The 27,637-nt window shown below is 41.0% G+C and overlaps 1 protein-coding gene across 2 annotated transcripts in view; it reads left to right on the top strand.

Annotated features, from left to right (window-relative positions):
• Positions 1 to 2,694: 2,694 nt before the first annotated feature.
• VAV3 (vav guanine nucleotide exchange factor 3) overlaps positions 2,695 to 27,637 on the top strand; it is a 144,344-nt gene continuing 119,401 nt past the window's right edge. The window contains exon 1 of one of the 2 annotated variants that reach the window (XM_059854419.1): positions 2,695 to 2,975. In XM_059854419.1, coding sequence (XP_059710402.1) covers positions 2,772 to 2,975 — 204 coding nt within the window. In that variant the 5' untranslated portion in view covers positions 2,695 to 2,771. The remainder of the gene's footprint in view (positions 2,976 to 27,637) is intronic. The other variant, XM_059854420.1, reaches the window with a different exon arrangement.

Raw genomic sequence — 27,637 nt, 5'->3', positions numbered from 1 at the left:
AAACCTAAGCTGAGATCTGTCTGCCAGATCAGTCCTAGTGAAACTGCAGAAGATGGACTGAGGTGGTAAATCAGCACCTCTTTCAATCCAGATACATCTGTGCACTATGGGGAGAACAACAGGCTGGAAAGAGGACAAACTTCCAGAGTATCTTCAGCAAATGCTTCATTTAAAGTACTTAATATTTGAGGTATAGATTTTTTCCTTTTTTTTTTCCTAATTTTTTCCTAAATTTGGTTCCAGTAGTCTGCTATAACACCCTATGACTTAGAAACAATTTAAAACTGCAGTGTATGTTTTTCAGATATTTAGAACTTCAGTCATCACCTTTAAAGCATATTTATTGTTTGGATGTAAATTTTGGATTAACCATGTAAAAAAGATTAGATCAATTTGAGCAACCAGCCTGAAGTGTTTCTTGCTATTTATGAATCAGAAGACTGCTTGTGTTTCTCTATCTCTGCAAAGGCATCCCAACTGTTTATGTTCCTTTCAGGGTGCTGTACCACCAATCCTGGCTGGAGGCAGCTGAATCGGGAATGTGGATAATGTAATGAAGATGGTTTTCTGTTTCTTTTATCTATTTTGCTTTTCTGCTTTCTGAATTTGCTTCAGTGTTATGGTTGTTGTCAGCCTGAGAGTGGATAGCTTGTGGGCACACAATTCTACTCATTTATCTGAGTTCAGTCACAGATAAAGATGTATTTCCAGGAGAAAGTGTTTATTGTAGTCATGATCAAACTGCTCTACGTTCATTTTGATGGATGCTGATATCCAAATGATCACAGTGCAAACTGTTAGTTTCAGTCCCTTTTGATTTAAATTAGGGATGAAATTCTCTTTAATTCTGCCTTGTTGCAAGCAGTCTGATACTTTGATAGGATGTTTGTGTTGCAACCTGCCCCCTCCTCCAGCTGTTCGGGCACAAAACCACCAAATGTTGGTCTGATACAGTGTTTGGGCTGAGGTTGTTAAACAGCAAATTGACATATCCTGAGAAATGGGAGCTGTGTGGCTGTGACTGCCCAGCTGGCCATGGAGCAGGAGGGGCCTGTTGGGAAGGAGGCACTACTGAGGCAACTCAACCGAATGTCACACTCTCACATGTAAGAGTATTTTAAAGATTAAAAGCTCAGCTGCACTGTCACCAGTCTTTTGCAATGAGGATCTCTCTTTTGATTCATGCAGAACTGCTTGCTGCTAACTGGAGTTTGCATTCTGTTTGAATGTCTTTGACACTTCAGGGAGGCTTTGTCAGCTCCTTCTGCACCGATCAGAGCCGGGAGCCTCTTTGGTTTTCCAGCCCAGGTAACGCATGCAGAGGGCTGAAAACTAAGCCAGGTGTTTGCAACTTTGTGCTTCTTTAAGAATGGAAACAAATGCGGTTCCAGATGCCCTTGAGCAGCACTTGTCCCTTCTAACGAGGTAACAAGTCACACCTGTCTCATCCCATCCCTGCTGGGCAGTGGCACAGGTGTTACAGATTATGGAGCTGGATTCTGCATTTTGGGCCATGATTCTCTTTGTCTTTTTCGGGCGTGCAATGCAAAATGGAGCTGTCCTGTGGCATGTTCTGCAGCCGGTGGCTGCTCAGGAAAATGTCTGGAATAGCAGACATACTGCCTGTTTAAAGAAAGAAAAAAGTGAATTAGCATATTGACCTTACTGAAACATGCAAATCACTTGCTAGGTCTCAATTTCTGAAATGAATTCCCATAACGTGTGTTTTAATTCTTTCAGAAGGATTTGTGGGATTATTCTGAGTTCAGACAGCAATAAATGTCAAGGTTTTAATTGAGGAGGTGTGGAAACCAGCAATAGTTGTGGACTGTCTTGAATAACCATGTTAGTGTTTTGCTCTTGGAAGGCTTTCTCACCCTGGACTATGTGTTGTGATTTTTTTTTCCCCCTCACATAAATAGTAATAGTACTTTTAGAGTTCTCGGGTTTAAAAAAAACCCCAAACCAAAAAATCCCAACATGTTTTAACAGAGAAAACCCCCCAGTTTTTTAAGTGTTTTTTTTTTTGAGAAATTAATTTTCCAGCACTGCTTCAAAAATCAAAAAGAAATAACAGCTTTTGAGTTTTAGAGGATATTGTGAACTCATGTGTTTGTGTTGTCTGGTTATGGAGTTTGTCACACTCGGTAACTTAAAATCACTTGTATTTTTTAAAATTTTTAGTTGTCTGGATGCTTGTAGGAAGTTATAACATATTTGTACACATCATTTAAAGTGCTAATAAAATTGAAGTCATTGCAAAGTACTTTAGGGGAGAACAGATGGGAAAACAATGTTATGCCATGATGTGTTCTCTATCGTTTCTAGAAGTCGCTGAGAGCATTCTGCTTGAAGCTCTTCTGAGCGCTCTGCTGTTTGCTTAGTGAAAGGACAAAGGACTGACAATAAGAACATGCCTCTGCGCCGCTCTCTATACCTGCCTGTCGGAGCTGCCTTGTGTGTCGCAGGTGCTGTGTTTATGCCATCACCGGGCGAGCAGACGAGACGAGCCGCCTCACGGACCGCCCACAGGAGCTGCCCGGCGCGGGCTGACGGCGGCTGCCAGCGCCCCGCGCTCACCCTGCAGCGGGGCCGGTGCCGGCGGGCTGGGCTGGGCTGGGCGAGCGCGGGGCGCGGCGAGGGGCGGTGGAGCCGCCGGAGCCGCCTCCCGGAGCGGCCGCGGGGCGGGACGGGCCGGCCGCGGTAGCGGCGGCGGCGGGAGGGCGCAGCAGGAGCCGCCGCGGCCGCAGCATCGCGGCGCGGTGGCGGGGATGGAGCCCTGGAAGCAATGCGGACAGTGGCTGATCAGCTGCAAGGTGCTGCCGCCCAACCACCGGGTGACCTGGGACACGGCCCAGGTCTTCGACCTGGCGCAGACGCTGCGCGACGGCGTCCTGCTCTGCCAGCTGCTCAACAACCTCCGCAGCCACTCCATCAACCTCAAGGAGATCAACCTGCGCCCTCAGATGTCCCAGGTGAGGCCGCTCCCCCCGGCCCCTGTCCGCTGCCCGTGTCCGCGCCCTTCGGGCTGCGTGCGGGGTCTCCGCGTGCTTTGCCTTGCGCCTTGTGGCGGCGCGGAGCGGGACCCGCGGGCTGCGGGAGCGGGATGCGCCCGCTGCCCGCCTGCAGCCCGGAGCCTCCGCGCCTGCAGGGCGGTGAGCGTGAGTCGAACCCGGGGCAGTCCTCGCCGGGCTCCTTCCCTGCGCCGTGCGGCCCTTCCAGCCCGAGCTCGGCGCGTCCCGTCCCGGGTGCTGGGACAGGGCGCAGCTGCAGCGCCGGGCTGGCGGCCCCCGAAAGCTCCGTGAGGGCTCGTCGCCCGGAGGCGGCTCGGGCGGGAGTCCTCCGGGCCCGTCCTGCGGTGGCCGTGCTAAGGAGAAGTTCCCGCAGTAGTCCCAGGGTCACCATTTTAACATCTGTGTGCGTTACTGTTTAATGGGAGCGGGTTACAAATCAAACGACCTCTTGATTCTAGTTTTTCTGGCTACTCCTAGGGACGTCGGTGGGGAGGGAGGGCGGCCGAGGACGCCGGGCCGGCGTGGCCGGGAAGCTGAGCCCGCCCGGAGCAGCGATGGCAGGGCAGGGGCTGTGGGAAGCGGCGGGTGAGGAAGCCCTGGTAGCTCCAGTCAGCTGCACTTCCCAGCTTTTTGTGACTTGCAGTGGTGAAGTGAACGGAGAGGACTGATTAGTAACGAGAAATCGTGATCTTGATAGCCGGTTGCCTGTGTAGTACTATTTTTTTTTTTAAATTCAGGCCCTTTTATTTTTGGCTTTTTAAGTTGATATTTGGAATCATTATTTAATACCTAAGTGTAATTCCTAATTCTGTCCTGTTTTAAATGTGGTTTTTAGTTTGGACTGATGTTTTGTTACTGTGACTCATAAAGTTGGCTTCAGATATCGAGATAAGATTATATTAATAATTCAAGAAGAGACTATATATACTTGACTTCCTGTCACTGCTTCGTGCACACCTATGCCTTGGCAGAGATGGTGTCAGCCCGAGCAGATGTTGTTTGGAAGGAAACTAACTTCTGAGCCTGTCATGTGTTTTAAAACATTGAGAAACAGATGCACTGTAACATTTCAGTTGTGGTTCTCTTTTTGATTTATTGAAATAGAAATTGCCATTCAAGTTTATGATGCTAGCAAAAAGCAGTGGAGTGAATTATACTACTTTGTCCGTGTCTCTGTCGATGTTTGCTTACAAACCCAGTTATTTTATTTCTTACTAATTCCTTTGGCAGCTATGCCTTGGTAGTCCAAGGCAGCGTTTTCTGGAACCTCAGAGTGCAAAATGGAAAAACGTAGTTCAGCTAGTCAGAGTCAAAGCTCTGAGACTCTTGCACTAGATGTGAATGGTACGAAGGCTATCTCCGTGTACTTGAGAGCTCAAGTGCCTGCTTGAATGGCATATGCGGAGGCAATACTTTGTCTGAGCGATGGAGCACAAAGGGTGGGCTTCTCTGAATGGTAAAATCCAGTTCAGCTTTTTCTCTGCACCATTACAACTTGGGACTTTCAGCGCTTGCTACACCAGAGCCTCGGTGTATTTATTTATTTTTTAATGAACTAGAAATGTGTTGTCATTATATTTTTGAGATGGCCAACTCATTGCATCAACTTGAATTCTAAATTAATGTTGATTATCTGGACCATTATTACTTTATTTTAGATGAATTAAAACCATGGTGGTCTCCTTTTGTCTACTGAATCTAAGTCGGCAAAATGCTGCTGTCTTCATTGTTAGAGCAGTTTTGGAAATCAAGATTAATATTTATTTCTCTAAGTATGTTTGAACTATGGATTGTAATTGTAGATCTTGGATTATTTACAAGCGTTGTGTCTTTGTCTCTGTATGCCTGAGGTACCTGCACTCCCAGTGCTGCAGACAGCTCTCTCCAGTGGTGCATTTCTCTGCCCTACACTGATTTTACCCTTTAAACAAAGGGAACTGTTGTTGGATCAAAGTCTATAATGGATAACTCTATGTAGTGTTGAATTTACTGGCGATGTTACCTTTCAAGATGTCACCTTCATCAAGATTTGGTGATCTTACTGAGGTTCTGTGGGCTTTTGAAAAAAGTGGACACCCCTTCTGCTGGAAATGATCACTCAAGTGTAAATTTCAAAAAGTTGTTGAAATTGAAATTCTGCCAGTTGCTTGTAATTTGCGGCTGAGGCTGTAAAGAGCTCATAGTAATAACTTCTGGAGAAGTCTCAATGGCTTGAAGATTGTTCAGTTGGTGAGATCTGCTTGGAGTTGTGCCCTAAGCTGTGAGTTTTATCAGAATAGTACTTGTCAGTAAACCAATACTGCATCAGAGGAGATTTGCATCATAAAGTTGCTGTATCATAGGATCTTGGGGTCTTGTAGAAACACTAGTTAGCTCACCTTTCCTTCTGGGGTAATGAGTTATAGGCACTGGAGGCACAGCAGGGTTGGCATTAGGATGGGAATTATCTTGGCCACTGACTGCAGAGTCTGTCTGAAACTGCTGCTGTGCAGTTGCTTAGCTGAGATGCTTGAACTTCAAATGGCCCTTATCCCTCATTTTCTAGAACTGAGCTGCAACTCCTGTACTCCCTGATCTGATGTTGGTTTCTTCCACTAAGTTTTAGAACGGGTCAGGGGACTCTTACTGCACAGTTCTCAATCCATACAGAGACTGAGAAGGGTGGATGAAGGTTTTGTGAGTGGGCCTCATTGAGGGCAGACTGTTTGATTTTGGCCTTGTCTCTTACTGCAGTTGATCTTTGTCAGGCCTTTCTCTATGAACCAAGTTTTCATGTCTTGGGGGCTACTTGCAAATGCAGCAGTTCCAAAGAACAGGAAGGTGAGAGGTGGTGCCTCAGGCAGACCTAGGTATAGGTGTCAGTCGCCTGCTGAAAGTATCAAGTCTTTTCCATTTTGTTACATATTTATTTTTTCAGAATAAATGCAGCAGATCACACATCAGTGATCTGTCAGCTTTGCCTGGTAGCCCTTGGTAACCCTTTATAAGCCACATCAAAAGTGCAGAGGGATTGTGGCTGATGCTGCAGTGCCAAATGCTGCTTTTTGAATCAAACAGGGGCACTATTGCTTTGCTGGGGCAGGAGTAGAAACTGAGATTGATGCTCAGCATTGCAACACAAATGTGCTTGACCAGATGGCATGGGGTGTATTTTATGGGCTGGCTAGGATGGGGAATCACACGCCTTTGTCCCATCACCAGCCGTGCCCATTGTGCCATAGCTGTTCTCGTGGGTGGGCTGTGTTATGTGTTTGACATCTGTGGATTCTGCCCCTTTACCTTTTTAGAGATAGTGCCTGTAAAAGAGAGATGTCTCAGTGGCTTTAGGGTGTAAATCATTGGGGTTTGGACCTTTTGAGGGCTGGCTGTTTTCATCTACATTACTGTATGTTTATGAAAATATGTATGTTTGGTTGGTGGAAGTTGTCCTTTGAAGAACAGAAGCTGATTCAGTCAGTTACACTTTCCAGAAAGTGAGTCTCAGATATTAAAAGTATGAACCTTGCAAATATGAAAGCTAAACAGCATTGAGCCTTTCTCTTCTGGATTGCCAGCTCAGTGCTGCCAGGCTCCTGTCTGAGAAGCTGGTGTGTCTTGGTGTGAGGTCCCCTGTGAAAAATTACACATGGGCTTTGTATGAGGTTGGAAATCAGGTTCAGAGACATGCATGTCCAGGGGTTTGTTTCACTTTGAACTGAACAGGAAAATGTTGCTTCTATTAAGAGCTCTTGTGTCAAGGCTCAAACTCACTTTCCTGTTGGAACTCCCACGAGCTAACAACTTGATTTACTTCAGCCTGTGTGTGTGCCATCAGGAAAGGAAATGTAAGACATGGATCAGGTAGTACCTTTTGGCCTTTAACTGTAGGGGAGCCTGCCTGACTCAGTGTTGTAAAAGTGGTGCAATTTCAGGCACCAAACTCTTCAACACTAGCTGCTGGGAATGGAGCTAGAAGAGGCAATCTGCTAAATGAGTAAGGGAGGTTGACTGTTGTGTTACTGGGTTCCCCTGAAGTGGAGCATCAGTCCCTGGTGACAGTGAGACCGAGGATGGAGCACTGAAGTTCAGTGTCTGTGTCTTCAGAGCTGTTCACTGTAGTCATTCACTTGCCTCAGATGCTGCCTCTTGGCAATGTAGGCTGGTGAAAGTAATAAAAATGGAAGTGATCCATAACAGAAAGTACTAATCCTAATGTTTAATCATCATCAGACAAGAATTTAAGTAATTTATCACCGGAAATGTAAAACCTAAACCAATGGATTATGATAGATTTGCAGAAGATGTCATCTGTTTAATGCTTATCTTTTATCTTTAATACTTTGCAAGCTAGTTTTGAAATGATTTTTGCAAGGCATTTAGTTAACTTGTGAGAGATTGCTAAACAGGAAAACAGCACTTAATGCAATACTGCCATGGGAGTTTACCTAAAGGGGATGCTGACATAGATTAAATATTAAAAATAACTTTTTCCTATTAGTCTAATAAAAATAAACAAAATATCCCTCAATTAGTATTAAAAGTTCAAATGCTTTCTAATTTTAGGGAGTTCCTTTTTTTGGTGTGACCATATTGTCCAAAGGAAGTTGGTTATCTTGTCATTCATGTCATATTTTGGTGTGGTGACAGGGCTTTTGTGCAGGAGTTTATTTTTCTTGATCCCATTGGTATCAGGTCGTCTCAGGATGTGGGTGTGCTGAGTGAGACAAACCTCCCTGTTTCCTCTGATACTGCCTTTGGCTTGGGGCTTCCCCATTCCCCCCAGCTGACATCCCTGATCCCCTGCCCCGAGTGTGCAACCCCTCTGTAAGCTCCCTGCTGTGCTGTGTTTTCTTGTTATGTTATGTGCTAGGAAGTACCACGAGGCTACAGTTCCAGAAAAACTGTAATAATCTAAATGTAAAACTTGGGCTTGAACAAGAGTTTAGAAACTGGTTGAGTTTTTGTCAGTGTAGAGACAAGAGATGTATTTAACTGCCCCCTAGTTTTGAATTCTTTGAATCTTCCTGTATATTCACATACATTTAAAAGAATTCAGTCGTTTTAAAAATATTTTTGTAACTTTTCAAATGTTTTCAATCTCTTTGTTTACTTGCTGGTACTTTGGTCCACTTAATATCTTCACCACATTTAACTTTATTTCCATGATTCATTTAAATGAAATCTGCATTGATAGGTTTCAACGTAAGATATCTACATAAGATATATTATCCAGGAAAGGTGTATTTAGCCATGTGTAAGTTAGGTGTACATATGCATATTTATGTGTGTTGGACTTGATAAAATATTTTGAATAAGTATTTGTTCAAAGCAAAACCCTCTCTTTTGTTCTAAGAAAAGACTGATGAAAAAGTAGTGACCTGGTTTTTCTAGGTAATTCTTTCTACCTTATGAAAGTGAGGAAAATAGCTCTTGAAAACTGATGTAATGATTTTAATTGATTCACATTGATTCTTTTTTGTCAAGGGGAAGGGAAAACTGTAGTTCTGCTCCATGGTAAAGCTTATTTTACATGTTATGTTTATTGTACAGTTATTAAATGTAGCATATGCATCTTGCCAAGAGGTATCTCAAATGTTCCCTTCTGCACAAAAATTTGGTGTGCTGGCAGCTATGTAATGCATAAATAGAAAAATATTTGTGCTGGTTTCTCACAGAGGCTGCAGCATCTGCCAGCCTGGATGGTATAAATTAATGTCTGTGTATGGCATGCTGCTGTGTCATGGGAAAAGCCAAGTTTTTTTCAGAGCCTTGTCTGACAAAGGTGAGAGACCTGTGATAGTGGCAAGTTGAAGGACTGCTTATGAAAAGAAACAACTCAAAAGGGTTATAGAAGAGAGATGTGTATATAAAAAGTAGAAGGATATAATCAAGGGAAACAATATTAACTACAGAGAATAGTCAGTCGTAAGTTAGGAAGCTGGTTTGAAAAGGGTATCAGCAAGCAAGATAAGCATAAAAAACCAATCTGGAAATGCTGTGTTATTCTTTAATGACACTGGATAATGGCTTTATCAATGCTGGCATGCCAGTCTCTGGTGTAACATGCTGCCTTTGGCCTGTGAGGTGCAGGAAGTTATTTGCCAGGCTGCAGCACTGCACATCAGGCTGGATTAGCAAAAAACAGCAGTACAGTTTGTGCATTGGGAGATAGAGGGTCTTGGATTTCTCACATGCATCTCCTTCCGCTCTCTTTGAAGGTCAAAAGAGTTGATGAAGTCATAGCTGTAAAGAAGGAAATACAGAGGGTAAGGAGAGAAAGGGCTGCAAGGCAGCTGCTGGGGGTGGGGGGCAGGCCCTGCAGGGGTCTGTGGGGTGGTGCATCCATCCTGGCCATTCCAGCAGGGAGCTGGCATAGCTGAGCCTGGCTGTCACTGGTCTGGGTGCTGGGGAGCAGGGTTAACTGGGAGCAGCAGCTGGCAGGCTCTGGTGGGAGGCACGGGCACCAAGGGCTTCCAGAGCATGGTTTGATCTTGGTGAAATAGAGGAGACCCTTCTGCTGAGGTAATGTTGGCTCCCAGACCAGCAGTTGACCCAGAGGGGGACAAGACAAGTGTGTGTGGCTGCAAAGGAAAGCCACTTGGGTGTGCTCCCCTCCATGTGCTGCCACATGCTGGGGGATAGGGCAGCAACTGTCTGGACCCGAGTGTGTCACCACCTGGAGCAGGCAGGGAAGTCCTGGCTCATGTCCTGATGTGTGGATATCTGAGTACAGAGGAATATGTATTGTTTTGGTAGATCAGTTTAATAATCTTCTTATATAGAGGTGCCAGTTCTTGAACTTGTTTCTGTAGTGCTAAAACTGTACCTCTAGTTCTTTAAAGAACAAACTGAACAAAATCCCCCATCAGAAACCTTTGGTTTTTTTCTTCTTTCTGTTGCTGTGAAACAGCATTGCAGTACTTCAGTCTCATTCCATAATACTTCATAGCAATGTTTAGTCCTACCTTACATTCTATTATTTCAGTATTTCAAAAATTCAGTTTCACAGAGAAGTATGAATTGATGTGCATTTTATCAAATGGGTATTAATTTCTTCCCCTGCACTTTTAAGTGTACTTGGCATCATCTGGAGCTACCTTTTCTTTCCTCTTCTTTTGCTTTGACAAGTCATGTTTAAGACTCGAGGCATTGTGAAATACCAGCTGTTTGTTGAGACTTATGATGTGTAAAATGCAATCTGAACTGACATCTTTGAGTTTTTATATTTAAGAGAAAGATGTTCTCTCAAAGCTCAGTGAATGCTATTGGCTTCAGTTCACCACATTGTCAAGTGAGAGTATATCTTTTGGAAAAATATGGGTCAATAACCCTTTCTGTCATCCTATACTAAGTCAATAGTGAATGTCTTGGTAACATGAAACACTGAAGGGCTATTAGTAGGGTATTTGTTTCTTTGTATATTCATAACATGAAACTTTAGACACAAATTGCATACTATAGAGGTATTGTAGCAATTTGTATAAAAGCCACTCATGTGCTGTTTAAAATGCTCTTGCAGACCTACAGGTATGGTTCAGCTGTCTTATATTACAATCCAAAATATTTTTGGCCTTTATTTTCATTAGGAATTTTATTTCATAATTCGTTAATAGATATTCAGTTAATCTGTCAGTACTTATTTTTCTGCTCATTCTATTCCTGAAACTTATTTTAAATCATATAGAGATTATAGTATGATTGCCTTGCAGAAACAAACACGCAACCCAACAATAACAACAAAAAACAGCCCCAAAAAACCCAAAAAGAAAAAAAAAACCCACAGAAAAGACATTGTTGCTATAATTAAATATTTTCTTAAAAAAACTCCAACCAACCCTAACCAAAAACACCAAAGAAAGCAAGGCATTTTTAACTGGTAAAGCTTAGCAGAACAAGATGATTTGTATTTCCGCAATCCTTAGATATGCTCTTTAATCTTTGGTGCCATCAAATGTACCTATTTGTTTCTGAGTTGTATAATGGTATGTGCCGTATAATCTGTATTTAGGGTGTTTTGTACCATTGCTTGTTCTTTCATTTACACTGTTTCTACTTGTAAAGAAGCCTGAGAGTCAACTAAAATAGAATGATTAGAACTTGGCCCTTAATGTTAATTGTCAAAGCAGTCTGACTTCACTGTTGTGCAGGAAATTTGATGCTTTAAGAAATGAGCATGTTATTTTGGTTGCACAAACTCCAAGCTAAGATACTGTAATAATTATAGCATCATACTTATATGCTCCAGTGAGGGACTTCAAATTCCCATCAACCACTGCCTCGTGTAGCAGTGATGCCTTATATCAGCTGATAAAAGGCCATGAGGGCCATGGTGTTTTTCCCTCTGAATTGCTCAGGATCTATGAAAAAGGATGTCTGATTCCAGCACAGAGAAGGTTAAAGGCAGATGGAGGACCACACTTTGTCTGCACTAATGTCCCCTCAGATTTTAGGCGTCTCTGGACGGAGGTATGGTGATGACATAGAGCTACCATGTGAATTGTGACTTCAGAGAGCACTCATTAATCCCACTTAGCTCTGTAGGATTTAGATCATGATTTGAATTTCTTTTTCCTGGAAAAAAAGTAGAGTAGGAGAGAACACCAGAGAGAATGTTCAAATTACTGCTATTGCCTGCAGCATCCTTCACTCTCAAAATAGAAAGAAAGAGACTCCCTGAAGTGCCCTTGCAGCCTGCTGCCTTTGGCTTTATGGTCAGTTGATGTGTGGTTGGTTGGAAAGGGATTTCTGCCAAGCTTTTAAAACCTAACTTATTTTGAGGTAGCTATTTTAAAAGCCTCTTCATCCTACTTAGCGGCTCCAATTTTGCATTTCACACTAGTACCAGTTTTGCTAAGTTGTGTGAAGTTGTGTCCGGAAATATTTAAGTTTCACTTTGTCTCGATCGTTTACCCTTCATGTATGCGTACAAGGCCATAGCAGCTGTCAGGTCAAACCACGTTCTCTACTGAACTGGGAACTTCTTATTTTTAAACCTTGTTCAAAATTCCTGCTGAGCTCTGATTTCCCACTTTTCGTTTTTTCTCTTCTTTTTTTTTCTTTTGTGTATGGATCTCGCTTAGCTTTTTGGATGCTTGATGTGAAGTAACAACTTTTAGGCCATACCCCAGAGGGCTTGTTTGGGGTGAGTGCGTGTCCTCTCCCCAGTGTTTGGTTTGACTGAATTCTTAGAGCATTTTTAAAAGTGCAAAACATGTTAAAATTTTAAGTGGTCTTCAACAGGTGTGTCATGTCCTGAGGTTTTATGGGAATCAGGTAGGGTTAACTTGAGCCATTTTGTTTTGATTTCTGTCTGTCCTGATCTTCTTTTTCTCCAGTGCACATTTACCCACCACTGTGCCTTGATGTTAATCACTACAAGTAGTCATGAGAAAGTTATTCAGGGTCTGTGTTCATTCAGTTTGCATTTGTGGTTGGCAGCACTGAATATGGTGATGCATCTTCTCTGTGGATTGTGCTGAGGCCACTGGTTTCACTGCAAGTATGCTGAACAGATGGTACTCTTTGTAAAGCTGAGGTTTAACTCCCCAGTTGTTCTCAGGGATGCCTTCAAGCAATATTGTTGGTTAGAAGGACTGTGCCTCAGAAGGTGCTGGTAGCTACTTGTACTGGTGCAGGTTTTATGAAACTCTATGGAAGTGACTCCTGTAATCCTATTGCAATGCCTCTATAGTTGTATCATAGCCCTGTAGTTTCCCTTTCTGCTGAAGACCCTGGTGAAAGGATTAGCTGAGGTGAAATGCTTGGGGGTGATGGCAGAGTGTGGATGTAGGGATAGCTGAGCCATGCTGGCTACAGGGTGGGCTGCACTTCATGAGAAGCCCACTGGAAGGTATTTCAAATTTGTGTGTCTTCCCAGCTATAATTGCTCAGATTCATTGACCCCTGGGGAATCTGCTTAATTTAAGCAATCTGCTTTCTCTTTTCTGAGAATGTAGGTTTTTGTAGCTTGGAAGCCCCATAGCACATTACGTTATTTCAAGAGCACAAGCTCTAGCAATGTTAATGGAATGTGAATTTTTCTCTATACATAATTTAAAAAAATTATAAATTATTTGCTATGACCAATGGGAGAAACACATGAAAACAACAACTAATTAACAAGTCCTGCAACAAGAGGGGCAATGTGTTATGTAACACTGTCTCTTAGCACACCTCACTAGAAATTAAGCCTGAGTGGTGGATCCTTCCATTAGTAGCATTACAGTAATTGTGAGTGCATGTGGCCTCTGCTTAGCAGCAAAGAAAGGCCTGGATGTTCTTTTTTGGGGCTGTCTTGGTGGGGTTTGTCTGTGTAGGTCTTCTAAATGTGGGGTTTGTCTGTGTAGGTCTTCTAAAGGTAGTTGTTATATTAATAAAGGACTTGTTCCTTCTGGTGCAGATCCTGTGTCCATTTCCATGCAATGGAATGGCTTTTTAAAAATGCTTGTCCAAATCTGAGGCCCAAAATGCATGACCACAAATATGTTTTGCTTAATGTTTGGGTTTGGAAATAACTCCTAAGTTATGTGTCTTTTAATTCCAGTGAGAAACAAGTGATTCCATCTAATCTTGTGTCTAATCTAAAATTCATGGTGAAGCAGTTCAGCAGGAAAGTTAGCCCTGAAAATGCTGTTCTTGGAAGACATTTTAAAAACTATTTGGAAAGAAATGGGGTAGTATTCAGGTTTTTTTTTTTTTGTTTTGTGCTGATGAATATTAGAGTTCGACCTCATAATCCAGTGTTTTAATAGTCATTTTAAAGTTTAATGAACTTAAAATGCCTTTCATCTTGATTTGAAAGAATAGCAGAATTTGAATGGTAGGGTTTCTATAGAATATTCTTTTTTCCTGATGGGTCTGCTAATGACAACCTTTTTCCAATCTTTCCTGTTTCTCATATTTGTCTATCTTGACTCAGGTGACTTGATGTCACCTATCAGAAACCCAGACTGCTCTGTGATTACTAACAAGTATTGCTGTGATGGGTCTGGGTTTTTTAAAATTATTACTATTTTCCCCGCCTTTCCTTCTTGTCTATAATTCTCATTTGTTTTGACTCATCTGTTCTGCAGCTTGTTTGTGCTTGTGCTCTGTCCTCTCAAACTGGTCTGTATTACTTTCACCTCCTGCATTTGCCTTCCCCTCCCACTTCTATTTTCTTTTTCTGCTGGTGCATCTGTTTCCTCCTTCACTTCATTCCTGATGCTCTTTCTTCCGCCCAAGTGTTTCCCCTTCCCTGTTGTCTCTGCTGTTCCTGTTGGCTTCATCCCTCTGCAGATTGTCTGAAATCTGTTTCCTCCATGGTTAAGAGCGCGTCTCCTCCGGAAGCAGCGTGGATGAGTGTGTTGGGCATGAAGGCTCTGGTGGAAGTTTTGCTTTTAGGACCAGTGAAAATGAGATTCAAGGGACCAGACAGTGCCTGACCAGCAGTCTCATGTTGGGCTATTTCAAACTGCTTTTCAGTGACTACTTTTGTAAATGGTGTTTGCTTTGCTTTCACCCATTATTTTAAGTTTCTGCTGCCTCTCTGTTGCAGTCAGAGCTTTGCAACATATATGAGGGGGTTCCCAAAATTGGTTTGCTGCTTTGTTTCAGGTGACTGGGCAGAGCACCCTGGTGGAGTGATGAGGATAAAAGCTGGTGCTGGCAGCCTGCAGGGTCAATCAGACTGAAAGCTTGCTCATTTCAGAGGCAGAAGCACTTGATTTCTGCCCTTGTCACCAGCCTCTGGAGATCTGTGCCACCATGCCAGTGCTTAAACAATATTATTCTGTTGTATCCTGAGGAGCAGGTGGGGATGGAATGGTAGTTATTTTTAACTTCTTCTCAGATTGATTTTCAAGGTTACTTGCAAGGCAGAAATAGCCAGTCCTGATAGCCAGCACGTTCATCCTGCATCTCCTTTGTGTTGGACATCAGTCTCAGTGGTTTCTGTGTCTTTCCAGTGAGTTCCACTCACTCTTCAGAGGCTGATAGACATGATAATTATATTTTTGCTTCCCAGACTTACTATCTACATTCAAAGTGGGACAACCACTACACTGAGTATCTGTATTGTGAGATAGAAGCTGCTACACAATGATGTCCCTGAGGGCTTACCTTCATAGTGAATAGTTTGTATCTTCAGGTTTTTGTGATTTTGCTTTTTTGTTCTCTGTGGATGGGTACAGTCTTCATAGGCCTGGTATAATTCAAGGAAGTTGCAGGCAGGGAAGTGGGTGATGCCCAGCTGGTTATTCCATGGAAGTGGATGTGCTGTCAATGAAAGCTCGAGGAGGTCAAGACATCAGTGACAAGTAACTGTTCTGTAAATGTGCCCCTTTTGTCTTGGTTTGTTCATGTTACTTCTCCACTTGAGGCTGAAGCAGTTCAATGTTACTATTTGTGAGTTATTTTTTTAAAGCTTCTCATGGGACTAAATGAAATTATTTTCATGCAGTTTCTTGCTTTAATGGAGAACATATATTTGAACAGTAATTATTGTCATACTCATCCCTTTATGCTAGCTGGTGTTATGGTGTTATATAATTTGAAGTACTAGAGCAGCTTTAAACTATATGTTTCCCAATGAGATGCTGATGAGAACTTAATCCAGGTCAATGATTTTTGTCCTTTAGTATTGGATCATAATCCAGGTCAGTGATTTTTTTACTTTGATATTGAATCTTTTATAACTTGTGAATAACTTGTCTCAGATACCTTTTCAGAACTGAAACATGCTGCTGTGAGGAAGTGGCTTATGCTTAGTTTTCTCTCATGCTTTCCTCATCAAAGTTCTCCTTGCAAAGTCTAGCCTCCTCTTCTGTGCTTTCTTTAACTTTCTTTACAGTATGAAATTGTGAGAATGACTTTAACTACGGAAATGCCTTTTAAAATTTGTTCTCTAATTTATTCATATTCTTTTTCAACCATTCTAATTTCTCTGTTTTTTCTTGCCAATTATTAGTGTCCCCAGTGGAAAATAAACTAGGGTTCTTGAGTGTTCATAGATTTCACTGTGAGGACACATGAGCAAATAATTTGTGTGTGGTGTTTTTTTCTCTCCCTCACCTGGTTTAAAATGGGTAGATTTTTTTTTTTTTTTTGTTTAATAAAAACTTTCAAGCTTTCATAACAGTAGTCACTGAGAAAAAGAAGTGATTTCCATATTGGTCTGTTAGGAGGTCCTTGGATTTCCTATGCATGTTCTTCAGTGCCCTCTATTGTAAACAAGAAAATACCACATTTAGCAGACAGTAACTTGACTTGTTTTGACAGATAAGGAAATGGGACAATATACTTCTTGCTAGTTCTCTGCAGCTGTCAAAAAATTAAATCAGAAATGCCCTTGAGTGGCAGGGCATACTGGTATTGAAAAGGCAATGTCATCTGAACCACAGTTTATTGGTTCCCCTGCCATCCTTAAAGAGTAATTTTCCCTTTGAATTACAGGGAGCAGACTTGTACAAATTCAGGTTGTGTTTATTGATGGCAGGGTGTACACCTGACAGGCTTTAGCAGATGTGTGGGTACCTCGTGTCTCCTCCAGAGAGAAAGAGCTCCTTTCTGCCCTGAGGAGACTCTTGAGCAGAGAGGCTGGGAGAGTTTGACAAGAATTTGTGTGGAGGTGTTTGTGTCCTGCTGGGGTGGGCTCTTGCTGGTAGCAGATCTGGACAGATTTTGGTAGAGCTGTGAGTCATGTTCAGAGGCTCACTTGGGTCAGTTGTGTGTGGAACAGCTGTTTGCAGCGGAACCATGAGTCACACAGACTTGTGAGTTTCCAGTCCTTGCTCAAGAGCATACCCACATAGCTGCTCTTGTGGTTTCATTTAGAAATAGGTGAGCAGTGCAAGAGTTTAATAATTAGACTGACTAGGTCAAGTACTTACTGTATACTGATTTCTGGGGTTTTTAAAGTACAATTATTGAGAAGTGGCATGTTATTGTCACAAATAGAAAAATGCTTGTTTCTGAAAAAGGTGAACAGGATCAGAAGACAAATATTTCCTATAGCCAGAAAATTAGTTGCAAGGGTCTATTCTAATTGTTTTGCTTAATTACTCTCCTGTCCTTGTTTCACTTAACCTCACTTATTCTGATCTATTAAAAGGCTGCTGCTGAATATTTTTTCTGTCTAGTTGTTCACACTAAAGTATCATCTTGCAACAAATCAAACAAGTTTGTTTTCTGCTACATGAATGCTATTCTGCTTATCTGATTTAAAGGCAAGAATCAGCCTTGCAGTGTTGTTGTGTCCATTTTTCTGAAAATCACTGTTGTTACTTCTCCAGTGCTGAGAAGCGTCTCCATAGAGAGGTAGAGAAAGATCTGTCATTGTTATAAATTCCCAGTTACAAACTGCATATATATTGATTTTGTTTTTCTTTGTAACCTTGTCTCAATAAGCTATTATGCCTTTTAGACTATAGTCACTAATCCAGGATCATACTGTGTTTTATTTAGATTTCATTTTATTTAGCTGATTAGTCTGTAGAACAAAACAATGCTAAACAAAATCAGACATAAAATGAGGTTTTCTAGGGAAAATCTAGACATTCTTACGGCTTAGCTCCAATGTTCACATTCAATATGTTATTTTAAAAAAAACACCTAAGGAACCATTTGTATTGAAGTGATGTTCTGTTAGGCAATTAGTAAGCTGATGCTTGTGCAGAGGCCTGGAAGTATGCTACAGCAGCTGCTTGTACTGCTTCTGTATGTGTTCTTTTGTATAATAGGTTAAAGAAAATATTTGCCTACAGCTTGCAGGCAGATGCTTTCACTGTCCCTATATTAGGTTGTATGTTTTCCTTTATGCATGCATCAGTGCCAAAAGCAGTTATGGGTTACTGCTCATGCAGAAATTTTTAGCCATGACAAGAGTGACTGTTGGTTTTTATGTAGATTTGTGTAAATAGCCAGTATCTTGCTGTGATTTTGGCGTGCCTCTAAACTGAATGTTTTTGATGATAGGACATTTAAGATGACAAGGATGTATTTATACAACCAACTTAAATTGTGTTGTGCTATCACACACTGCTGCTAAATTACTGAATAGTTGATTAATTTGTTCTAATTTGTTTAATTTGACCATCTTAGATTTTAATCAGATTAATTTTTTGAATAAAACAGGATCCAGCTCTCTTCACTAAGTTCAGAAGACCACCAGAGCACTGAATGAGGACTTGCTAAGTTAGTGGTTCTCTGGTTGCCTTGGTAAATTAGTTTTTTCTGGCATTCTTGTGTATGTCTCTTGTAAATTTAAGGGAAATAAAAATACAAGCATGAAACTAACAGTAATCATTTACACAGCCCGTCTTTCAGGAATGAGGAATACCTTTTACAGGGGTTTTTAAAATGCTTCAAGAAATTTGCTTTTCATGAGGTCACCAATATGTGTGCAGTGTTGTTCTAAAGTCATTCAGCTGTGAGTCAGTAGCATAAAGACTGGGATGAGTTCTTTACTTTAAAATGATCCTTAACACACTCAGAATAATGTGCCAAAACTCAAAGCACGTTGTACTTTAATAAATAAAATTATTATTTTGGTGCAATGTTCTGTAGTTCTCTTCCCAAGGTGATTGTGGAGCAAGAGTGGAAACATCTGTGGCAAGATGCTTGTAGTTGACAAGGTATTGGTGGCAGGGTGCCCTGGGTGGTTATTGAAGTGGGGCTTTCATCTTCTGCCCCATGCTCTGAACAGCTACTCCTGGGCTCCATCAGCACCCCTCCATGTTTGCAGTCTAAATCACAGGAGCTGCCAAGATACAGTAACAGCACAGCTTCTGCCAGTATGGCTGGGGGCCTTTTGCACCACTGAAGGGTCTGGTCATTGTGGCATCTGAGGCTTGGGGCTCAGGGGACTCGCTAAGCTTGCTCTGAGTCTTGGGCTTTGTGCTGCTCTCTTGTTGAAAAGGCAGCTTTCCTGTGTGGTCCTTTATGCTCTCCCACAGACTTTACCTGCTGAAGACTGAGCAACAGATCTTGTCACAATTATGTTGGGCTCTTTACTGAACCTGCCTTCATGTTGTTTATAAGGAAGTGTTTGAAACAACCATCTCTGTTCCGCTTATTTAAGAACAGTTTTCTTAATTGGGTTGTAGAAAAATATGATGTTAGTATCTTAAGACTCAGCACATAGTATTGTTCAGTAATGCAGACTTCTCACTGGTGCTCGCATACTCCATTTAAAACCCTGATTGTACTGCATCAAATTGCTCAGCAGACTAAGAGTCCAGATGATGCTAAATTATACTCTGCTGCTCAGGTTTCAATGTCTTTGGTTTATTCACAATTTGATTATTTTAGGCTATTACAAGTACTCGCTTGTGCTCTAGGATTTAAAATTTTTTTCATTTTTTCATAAATCGTCATTCTTATGAGACCATGCTCATTTTTATTTAACTCTGTGAGATTCCAAATTGACATCCTTTGAAATGAAGTTTTGGACCATTTCTTGGTGTACCTCAGCTGTTATTGTGAGCCAAGGTATCAGTATGATTTAGCTGTCACATGAAATGGGACACACATAGAGGTGACAGATGAATTTCTGTGAGCATCCACTTCCTTGCCTCTGCTGAGATGATCACAGCTGTTAATTCATACTAGTGGAAGTAGGTATTTATGCAATTTTGACACATCTCCCACACAAATTTGTGTTGCCTTCAATGATGTGTTTCATTTTGGCAGACAGCTCGGAGTGAGTGAATGAAGCCTTTTAGGCAGCAAGTGCCTATGATGGTGTACAAGTGGAATGTTTTATGTCCACTGAATCTTTCTTTCACTGTTTGTCAGCCTTCTTAAGGAAGGAAGCCTACTGCAGTTTCACAAAGATTCATCTGTTTTTAAGTTGGTCGTGTAAATTAAGGTTCTAAAACTTACCAATTCTTGTGTTATACAGATACTTCACTTGAATCCCCTGATTAGGAGGGTTACATGTCACTGAGCAAATGAAGTGCAGTTTGCCTAACATTGGCTTGATTTCGGAGTGTCACTGTGGAAAACAGGGGTAAAAAGATGTAAATTTCTACATTTTTAGATTTGTATTTTAGTTGCCTTTTCCCTCAGAGTTTTTGGAAGTTGAGAATTCTTAATGATTTTGTGTCTTACTTATCACAGGAATTGCAGCTGTGGGTCAAAACACAGTTTCATCTACTTCATCATTGACATCCAGACCAGATTCTTCAGAATAGTAGTCTGTTCCCATAGGGAGTATGGGAGGATGTAGTACCCAGGGAATTTTGCAAAATGCATGTGCTGAAGGTTGTTTTGTGCCCCAAATATTCATTATGCTGTTATGCATTATGGCTCATTATGCCATTGCAGTCTGCTACATAAGCCACAGTACTCCAGTAATCTGTAGTTGTGGTCTTCTGTTTTAAGAAGGATGTAATAAAATGAAAAAAGTTCAGATAAGGGCAGTAGAGGTTTTTGATTGTATTAAACAAGCAATAGAAAATAAAGTATTTGTCAGCTTTTGGCAAGAGGCAACATAGGGAGGGAGACTAAGAGAGGCCTGAGAAAAGAGAAAATTATTTGCTGTCCTTTCCAGTGTGGAAACAGAGGGGCTGTCCAATGGTAGTGCTAGGTAGCACTTTTGAGATGCCAACTGTATGGCACTCAATGCAGGAAGGATGGCCTTTGGTCAATAAATATGTTGAAGCTCCAGAAAACATCACAAGGTGTAAAAATGTAGTCAGTATACTATACAGACACTGAGTTTCCACCTCCAATCCTGCAAATTTACTTTTGGAATTTGCTTTCAATTCATGGCTATTCCCACTGGTTTGTGGTTTGGGCTTCTGGACTTATCTGTTCTACTTACTTGACTTGCAATCCTTGAAGTAGTCTCTGAAGAGACTGGGAACCCCTGTCCTTGCCACGGAGAGAATGGTCTAATAAACTGCAAACCTGAAGTGACACACCAGCAAAAATAGAACAGTGGATTTTTAGAATAGGTAACTAGAGGACAGTCAGATTCATATTGGGCAATTTGTAGAGGGCTGTACTTGCATCCTTAAGGTCTTGGAGGAATTTATTTCATGACCTTAAGAGTTTGGAAAAGAATACACATATGCAACTCAAGAAAACATTTAAAGTATTCAATCAATCATGCATGTTAACAGTAATGACTGTTAATAAGAATATTGTTCCTTCCTTGTGGAAATCAAAGACCTAGTACATGATCTGTATCTGCTGGTAAGAAATGGAAAAGCATAGGAGTTATTTGGCTAGATTTGCCTTTAATAGGAACTGACAACCCTGGGTAGGTTGTCAGCACCCCCCTCCCCTCCCCAGGTATGTTGAATTTCCATGCAGGATTGAGTGCTGACAGCTTTTGAGAATCCAAGTGCTTAGGGAAGAACAAGTTAGTACATGCTAACTTAAACATGCTCTTGAACACACACTGTAGGTGTTTGTAAAGGGATTACGTAGTCGAGGTCCAGGTCTGGCTTGTAGGGCCTGTGTTCAGGGCACTACAGCCACAAGTTATTCACCAGGAAGATCCAGCTGAGATGGTGAATTCAGTGGTGCTTACTTTTAGGTGTGGGGTAGAGATAAGCAAAAGGGAATGTGGTTCTGTCATGGAGCTGAAGAGAGGTGTGGATCCCCCAGTGACTTCTCTGCCTTTAGCCTATGTGTCACACCAGGCAGCCTTGTGTCACACCTTACTTTAGGGCTCACCCCAAAATTAATTTCCCTTGCACAGGTATAGGAAAAGTATGAGGTCTTCTCATGTAATTGTACTAACATTAGAGACTTGGTAAAAACCAAGCACAGTCATGAATAAAAGATACCAAGATACAATGGAAGCAGCTCTTTAGTGTGCCTAGCTAACAACATGGAACAGATGTGTTGGGTGTTCTCTCTTGCACAGATCTGAAGATCTGTGTTTGATACTGTTGCTGTAAGGTTTTTCATGGTTTCAGTGTGAATATAATTTTTGTTTTCTCTGATTGTAAAAGTGTTGAGACCTAATTAGTTTGAGGCTTTCCATTCCTTTTGCTGTTTAAATGTATTACTTAAGCTGGATGCTTTAGGGTTGCCCCCTGCCCTACAATAAATTTAACTCCTTTATGTAGGTATAGGTTTTGAGGTTTCTGACGACTGCCAATATTTCATCAACCAAGTTGAAATGTTGAGTGTTTAGAAAGCCTGTCTGGGGACCAATGACAATACATCCAAGTAGGAAATCCGTGTCCTTAACGGTTTTGTCATTTACAGAAGCAGTTTTTCATGTCACAATTTCAAATGCACCTTATGGTACAGTGACTACAGTCTTACTTTAAATGGCTTTTTCATAAACAGTTGTGCCTGAAGCATTTTAACACCAAAATTTTAACACATTATTTTCTTGTGTTTGGCTTTTATTTCATGTCTTGCACAATTAATGAATCAAATATTTTTTATTTCAGTGCTCTTTGCTCCTGGATCTCTCTTTTAGTTTATTTTGATTTTCTTTTTTAATCTCTTGTTTTGGTGTGTGTCTGCCTCTTTCCTGTTCCTTTTCCTGGGGTCCTCTTTTCGTTTCCTTGTTGTTGTCTTCCTCCTATTCATGTTCTCCTTACGACTATGTTCCATGTTCCCTTTGCCCTCCTTCTTTTTGCATTTGCTTGTAAAACACTCATATTTTTCTTGAAAGACGTTTTAGAGATGCAGCTTTGGGATATAAGACAGATAGGGCTACTTATTTGAAAAGGTAACTAAGCACAGGAACTCCCTAGCCAATCTCTTTGTGCTTCACATGGTTAGTACTGTGTTCCAACTGCTGTTTTTTTGGCAAGATACTGCAGAGTAGATTTAGTTAAGTCTTGCTAGTGGGGAACAAAGGCCTACTCTGAAAACTGCTCTTTGCAACAGGGTGCTGTCCTGAGTTGTCCCATTCTGTCTCTTGCCAATTACTCTTAGGGAATTCCTGTAGTGGGGGCTTAATGGTCGAAGTATTCCCATATCTTGCCAGTTTCATGGCTTGTGGGAGCACTTGTCTTCAGGGACACAGAGAATTTCAATGTTTCTTTGCTCTCACTTGCTCAACCAATGCTATAATGCCAAGGAGAGAGTTAGTAATGCATAAAAAATCTTGGAACTTCTTTCCCTGCCCTCTATTCACTCTGTATTGGTATTAATAGAAGTGGAGCATCCTTTGTGCTTCCTCAGCTCTTTTCCAAGTTTCAATTTCCATCTTCTTTCTTTGAAGCACAGAGAAGAGAAAACATACATAAACAAAACTTCATACTCAAGCCAAAATGCAATAGACACAATTGAATAGTAGTCAGTTAGGAATTTTAAGAGCTTTCCTATGAATATTTAATTACTACATTAAGTGAGCAAATAAAGAACATGCTATTAATATTCATACAGTGTTAGCAGTGGTTCAGAGGAATTTAATACGTTTTATAGTTCATACAGCATCTTGTGTTGTGCAGGCCTTCAAAGAATGCCCACATCTGGGAAGGTAATAACACTACAGGTCTCCCTGGCTGCTCCTTAATCCTGTGAATTAAGGTGTCTGTTGTTCTTTGCATAACACATTTCATAGTAAAATTCTTCAGTTAGGTAATGCCATCAGAACCTTAAGCAACTCTACGAAGAGCTCAGTGTGCTGTCTCCTCCATATTTATTAGTGTACCTGCTTTGTGGCTTTTTGGAGCAAAGTTTGGGAGGTATTTAACATTTGCTTGGTTTGCTTCTGCTTAGGGCTTTAGAAATATTGATCCTGTGAATGATTGAGGTGGTTTTCTGAACAAGAGGTCAAATGCAGAACGTAAAACTGAATTCCTTTGTGAGTGACGTGCTCTTCCTGTGTGTGTTAGTTTCTTTTTTAAATGTAATTTGCAAGTTAATACATTTTATCTAAGAGTAAGAAAAAGAATAATGCTTACTTGCCTGGTAGCTTCCATTCGCTTATTGAAAATAGGAGCACTCATCCTCTCGTGCTGTCTTGCTCTATAAATTCCTTATGGCCCTTTTGCCTTCATTTAGTAAGACTCTGGCTTTAAAGATTTTTCCAAGAAAAGCTGCTCACATATGAACAAGAAAAATGTTACAAATGCCATTCCTGAGTCTGACATTGCTCTTTTCTCTCTTGCTGGCTCGTGAAAAGACATTAATAGATGTTGAATTAAGACTTCATCAGTGGGTCCGTACTTCATTCACTTACAAATCATTACAGCTATTTTTTACTGCATATAGTGATAATTACTCCTTTTGGCAGAGCAGAACTAATCTCATGTACTTTGGCTGCTGAAATCTGTGAAGAGCCAGGAATGATTTCTGTGCTGAATTGTTAACCCTGACTGTACAATTCTGTCAGTATCACAGTGGGGCTTTGTCTGAGTATCTAGCAATGTGGTGTTCATTAACATACAGATACTAAAAAGAAAATAATTGTGGCATCTATTAGAAGTATAATGTGCTCCTATTTTGGTAACCCTCCTTTTGGGATTGTTCTGTCAAAGATGGCATGTGTTGGGGAACTGTCCAGCCTGCCTTATGGAAAGGAACTCTTGATATATGAGCAGCTGTATCTCTAAGTACCTGATTTTCTTCCTTTATGGGATGTGGCTGAAAGAATTGTAAGGACCTGGAAGTTTCCTGTGCATGCACACTGATGAAATCCTTGGATCTTTATCTCTAGTTACTGTTGCTCTTTTATGTGTGTAGGTTCAAGGTACAGTTTTGGTCTTGCTGCTGTGTACATTTGCTGTGGTCACAGGATCTTGGCTTGGTGACTAGAGGTGATGGTGCTGTTTGCTCACAGTAGCCAGCTCTTCCATCTCTCTCAAATTCAGACTCAGCAGGATTTGAACAGCATTTAAATGAAGTTTATGCTGTTCCTATCAGCACAGTTGTTGCAACAAATACCAATGCAAATGGAACAAGTGAGAAGACAAGAATCTGCAACCCTCAGGGCATGAATCAACTTCTTGAAAGAAATTTTGAGGAGACAAGTTCTGTTTCAGTGCTTTCTTTCACTGAAACAACTTGCACTTATCAATCTTGGTGACAGAATGTACGACAGCAATTCTTCCAGTTAAATCCATTTTGGAAATGTTCACATTTCTCCTGTTGTTTAATAGGTATAAGTGCAGCATTTTCCTTTTTGCATGTATTCTCAGGAACAGAGTGAAAAAAGAAAAAAAGGAGAGAGATTCCCAGCTAATCTGTTCTCATCATCATTCCAGGAACAGATAGGAAAGGTCAGGAGCTCATGTTTTGTAGTAAGGGTGTAGAAAGTGCATTTAAGTGTTATGGCAATGGTTTGCTCTTCTGTTCTTCTGACTTCTATTCTTGTATAATTCTGCTTTTCTAAGAACATAAATAACCATTAAAAAAAATCTCACATATTCACAAACCTGAATATGCTTCCTTGCATGTAACACCAGTATTTAACAATTGAAAAAACAAAACAATTGTAGCTTCTGAGATATGTGAATTGAAGCCGAATTTGCTCCTCTTGTTCTTCTATTAGATATGTGTTTTCTAAGTCTGGCCTTTCCTCAGCTATTTTTGCTGTAACATGCTTGCTGTAATGTAAAATGCCATTACTGATTTTGCATATAAGGCTCTTTAAAGGTAAGGCAAAGACAAAGAGCTGCAGCTGTGTAGTTTATGAAGTGCTGCCATTCAGAGGAGGAATAGGTGGGGAAGATTTCAGGACTTTCTGTTGTTGACATGCCTTATTTCTTCCACAGGAGATAAAGTGTATTTGGTGAGAAATGGGCTAAGTAGAGTCCCTTTTCTATGTTTTCACTCTTCTTTCATAGCTTCTACATGAGGGTGGCTAGGAGCAACTGGTCTCAGTCTTTTTGCAATTATTGGGAGCCTCCTGAAGTCTGTGTGGGGCTGGGAACACAACATGCAGAAAAACCAGTGAAGTGCAGTGTTGAAGAGATGGGTATTCCATGCCAGCAAAAGTGAATCACAGTGGGGGAAAAAACACCTTTCCTGTCAGTAAGTGACAGTGATCCAGTCTGGTTTTAATACCCCTTATAGCCTAGCATCTGTTCAGACTGCCTTAGATAACTCAGGCTTCAGTATGTTCCTAGTTTGTCTTAAGGCACTGTGGATGTCTGTTCCAGACACAAGGGAGCTGCCAGCTTCCCAGGCTTGTGACTAAATATCTGTGCTGGTGACTCAATCATCATCATATAAAGGAGGTGGAAGTTGAAACAAATACAAACAGCTTTTTTCATCCTTCCCACTATTGGTAATTAAAATAATAAAAAAAGTGAATTAGAACTCTGTCTTTCCTGAATACTTGTCATTTCTTGGCCTTTCACTTTTCACTTGCCTGATGGGTGTTGCTCTGTTGGAATTTCATTAAATGTCTTGTGGCACAATTTGATCTTCAGAGCTCTTTGTGTTGGTTTCTGAACGCCTGTAGAAGCGCTTTTAGTACAAAGGATACATCGAGGTACTGAATATTATGGTCTGTATCAAACAGACCTTTATTCCATTGAAGTACTTCAGGGCCAAAATAGATTTTTTGAGAAATACCTCTTAGATTATGGCAATAGAAGTTATATGATTTTTTCCCCTTTTTTCTTTTGCGTTTTGTCTTGCACTTCATTAAGGGTCTGGTTAGAGAAATCCTTCTTCCCTGTGGGCAGCTTCAGTCCTGCCTGTGCTTTTAGTATCCAATTAGTCATTTCTATTCAGTACCCTTTGTAAAATATTTCTGTGCATTTCTGTCAGTGCACAAAACAATCTTCTGTGTGGAAAAGGCCTCAAATAAATGTTTTTGTGTGAAGTGGCAAATATTGTGGGAGAAAACAGCATCTATTTCTGTGGGACCTGGTATAATTTGATTTGCCCACTGTCTTGTGTTTAAGGTTCAGACAAATACAATCCCAATTATATAAACCATACCTGCTTTTTTAAGGTGGTAGACCTACTTTTTTTTTTCCAAACTTGCTTGTCATTTCAATAAATGCTGTGTTAGTGCCTCTTGCAAAATTACACTCAGTGCAGAACAGACCAGAGGCCACTAGAACCTATTCCATAAACCCACAGTGGTTTGTCACAGGAGTTAGACCATTTCAGCAGCCCTGACAATGGCTGCATTATGGGTTTGTAATAGTGAAACATCAGGATGCTTTAGAAATGTCTTCATAATCTACAGCTGTTAATACTGAAAAGTGTTTTCGGGCTCCTGAGCCCCCATCACAGAATCACAGAATGGGGATGGGTTGTGATTTCTGTCCATCTGTCTCTGGTGCTGGATATAGTCTCCTCTCATGGCATGTCTGTGGATCAGTGAGAGAGAAGTTCTGTTTCTCACTAGTCTTAACTTCTTTGTGCTCATGGTTTATACTACCCTACTCCAATATTTCACTGATCTGTGTACTGAGAATTCTGGACTGTTGTAGTTTAAGCCATCTAGTTTAAAAAGGGGTGAAAAAAAATGCATCATTAACTATTCCAAGGCAATGATTTTAAGTTATGGTTTTTTTTTTTTTTTTTTTTTTTTTTTTTTTTTTTTTTTTTTTAAATGAAGGGAGACCAGACCTTGGAAGGCAGTGTTTCCTGTGAAGGAGACTTTGAGTGAGATTTAGCTCTCCTTGCATCTCTGAAAACTGGGTACCCAACTGCTCTAATGATCTCCCTTGCGGTGTGCTGAACTATAATGTTTTCTTTTGAAAGAGAAACACAATAATGTAGTA

Source organism: Haemorhous mexicanus, chromosome 9 (genome assembly GCF_027477595.1).
Source record: "Haemorhous mexicanus isolate bHaeMex1 chromosome 9, bHaeMex1.pri, whole genome shotgun sequence".
Classification (NCBI taxonomy): Eukaryota; Metazoa; Chordata; class Aves; order Passeriformes; family Fringillidae; genus Haemorhous; species Haemorhous mexicanus.
Note: the sequence above shows the minus strand (reverse complement) of the source record. Positions and strands in the feature narration are given on the sequence as shown.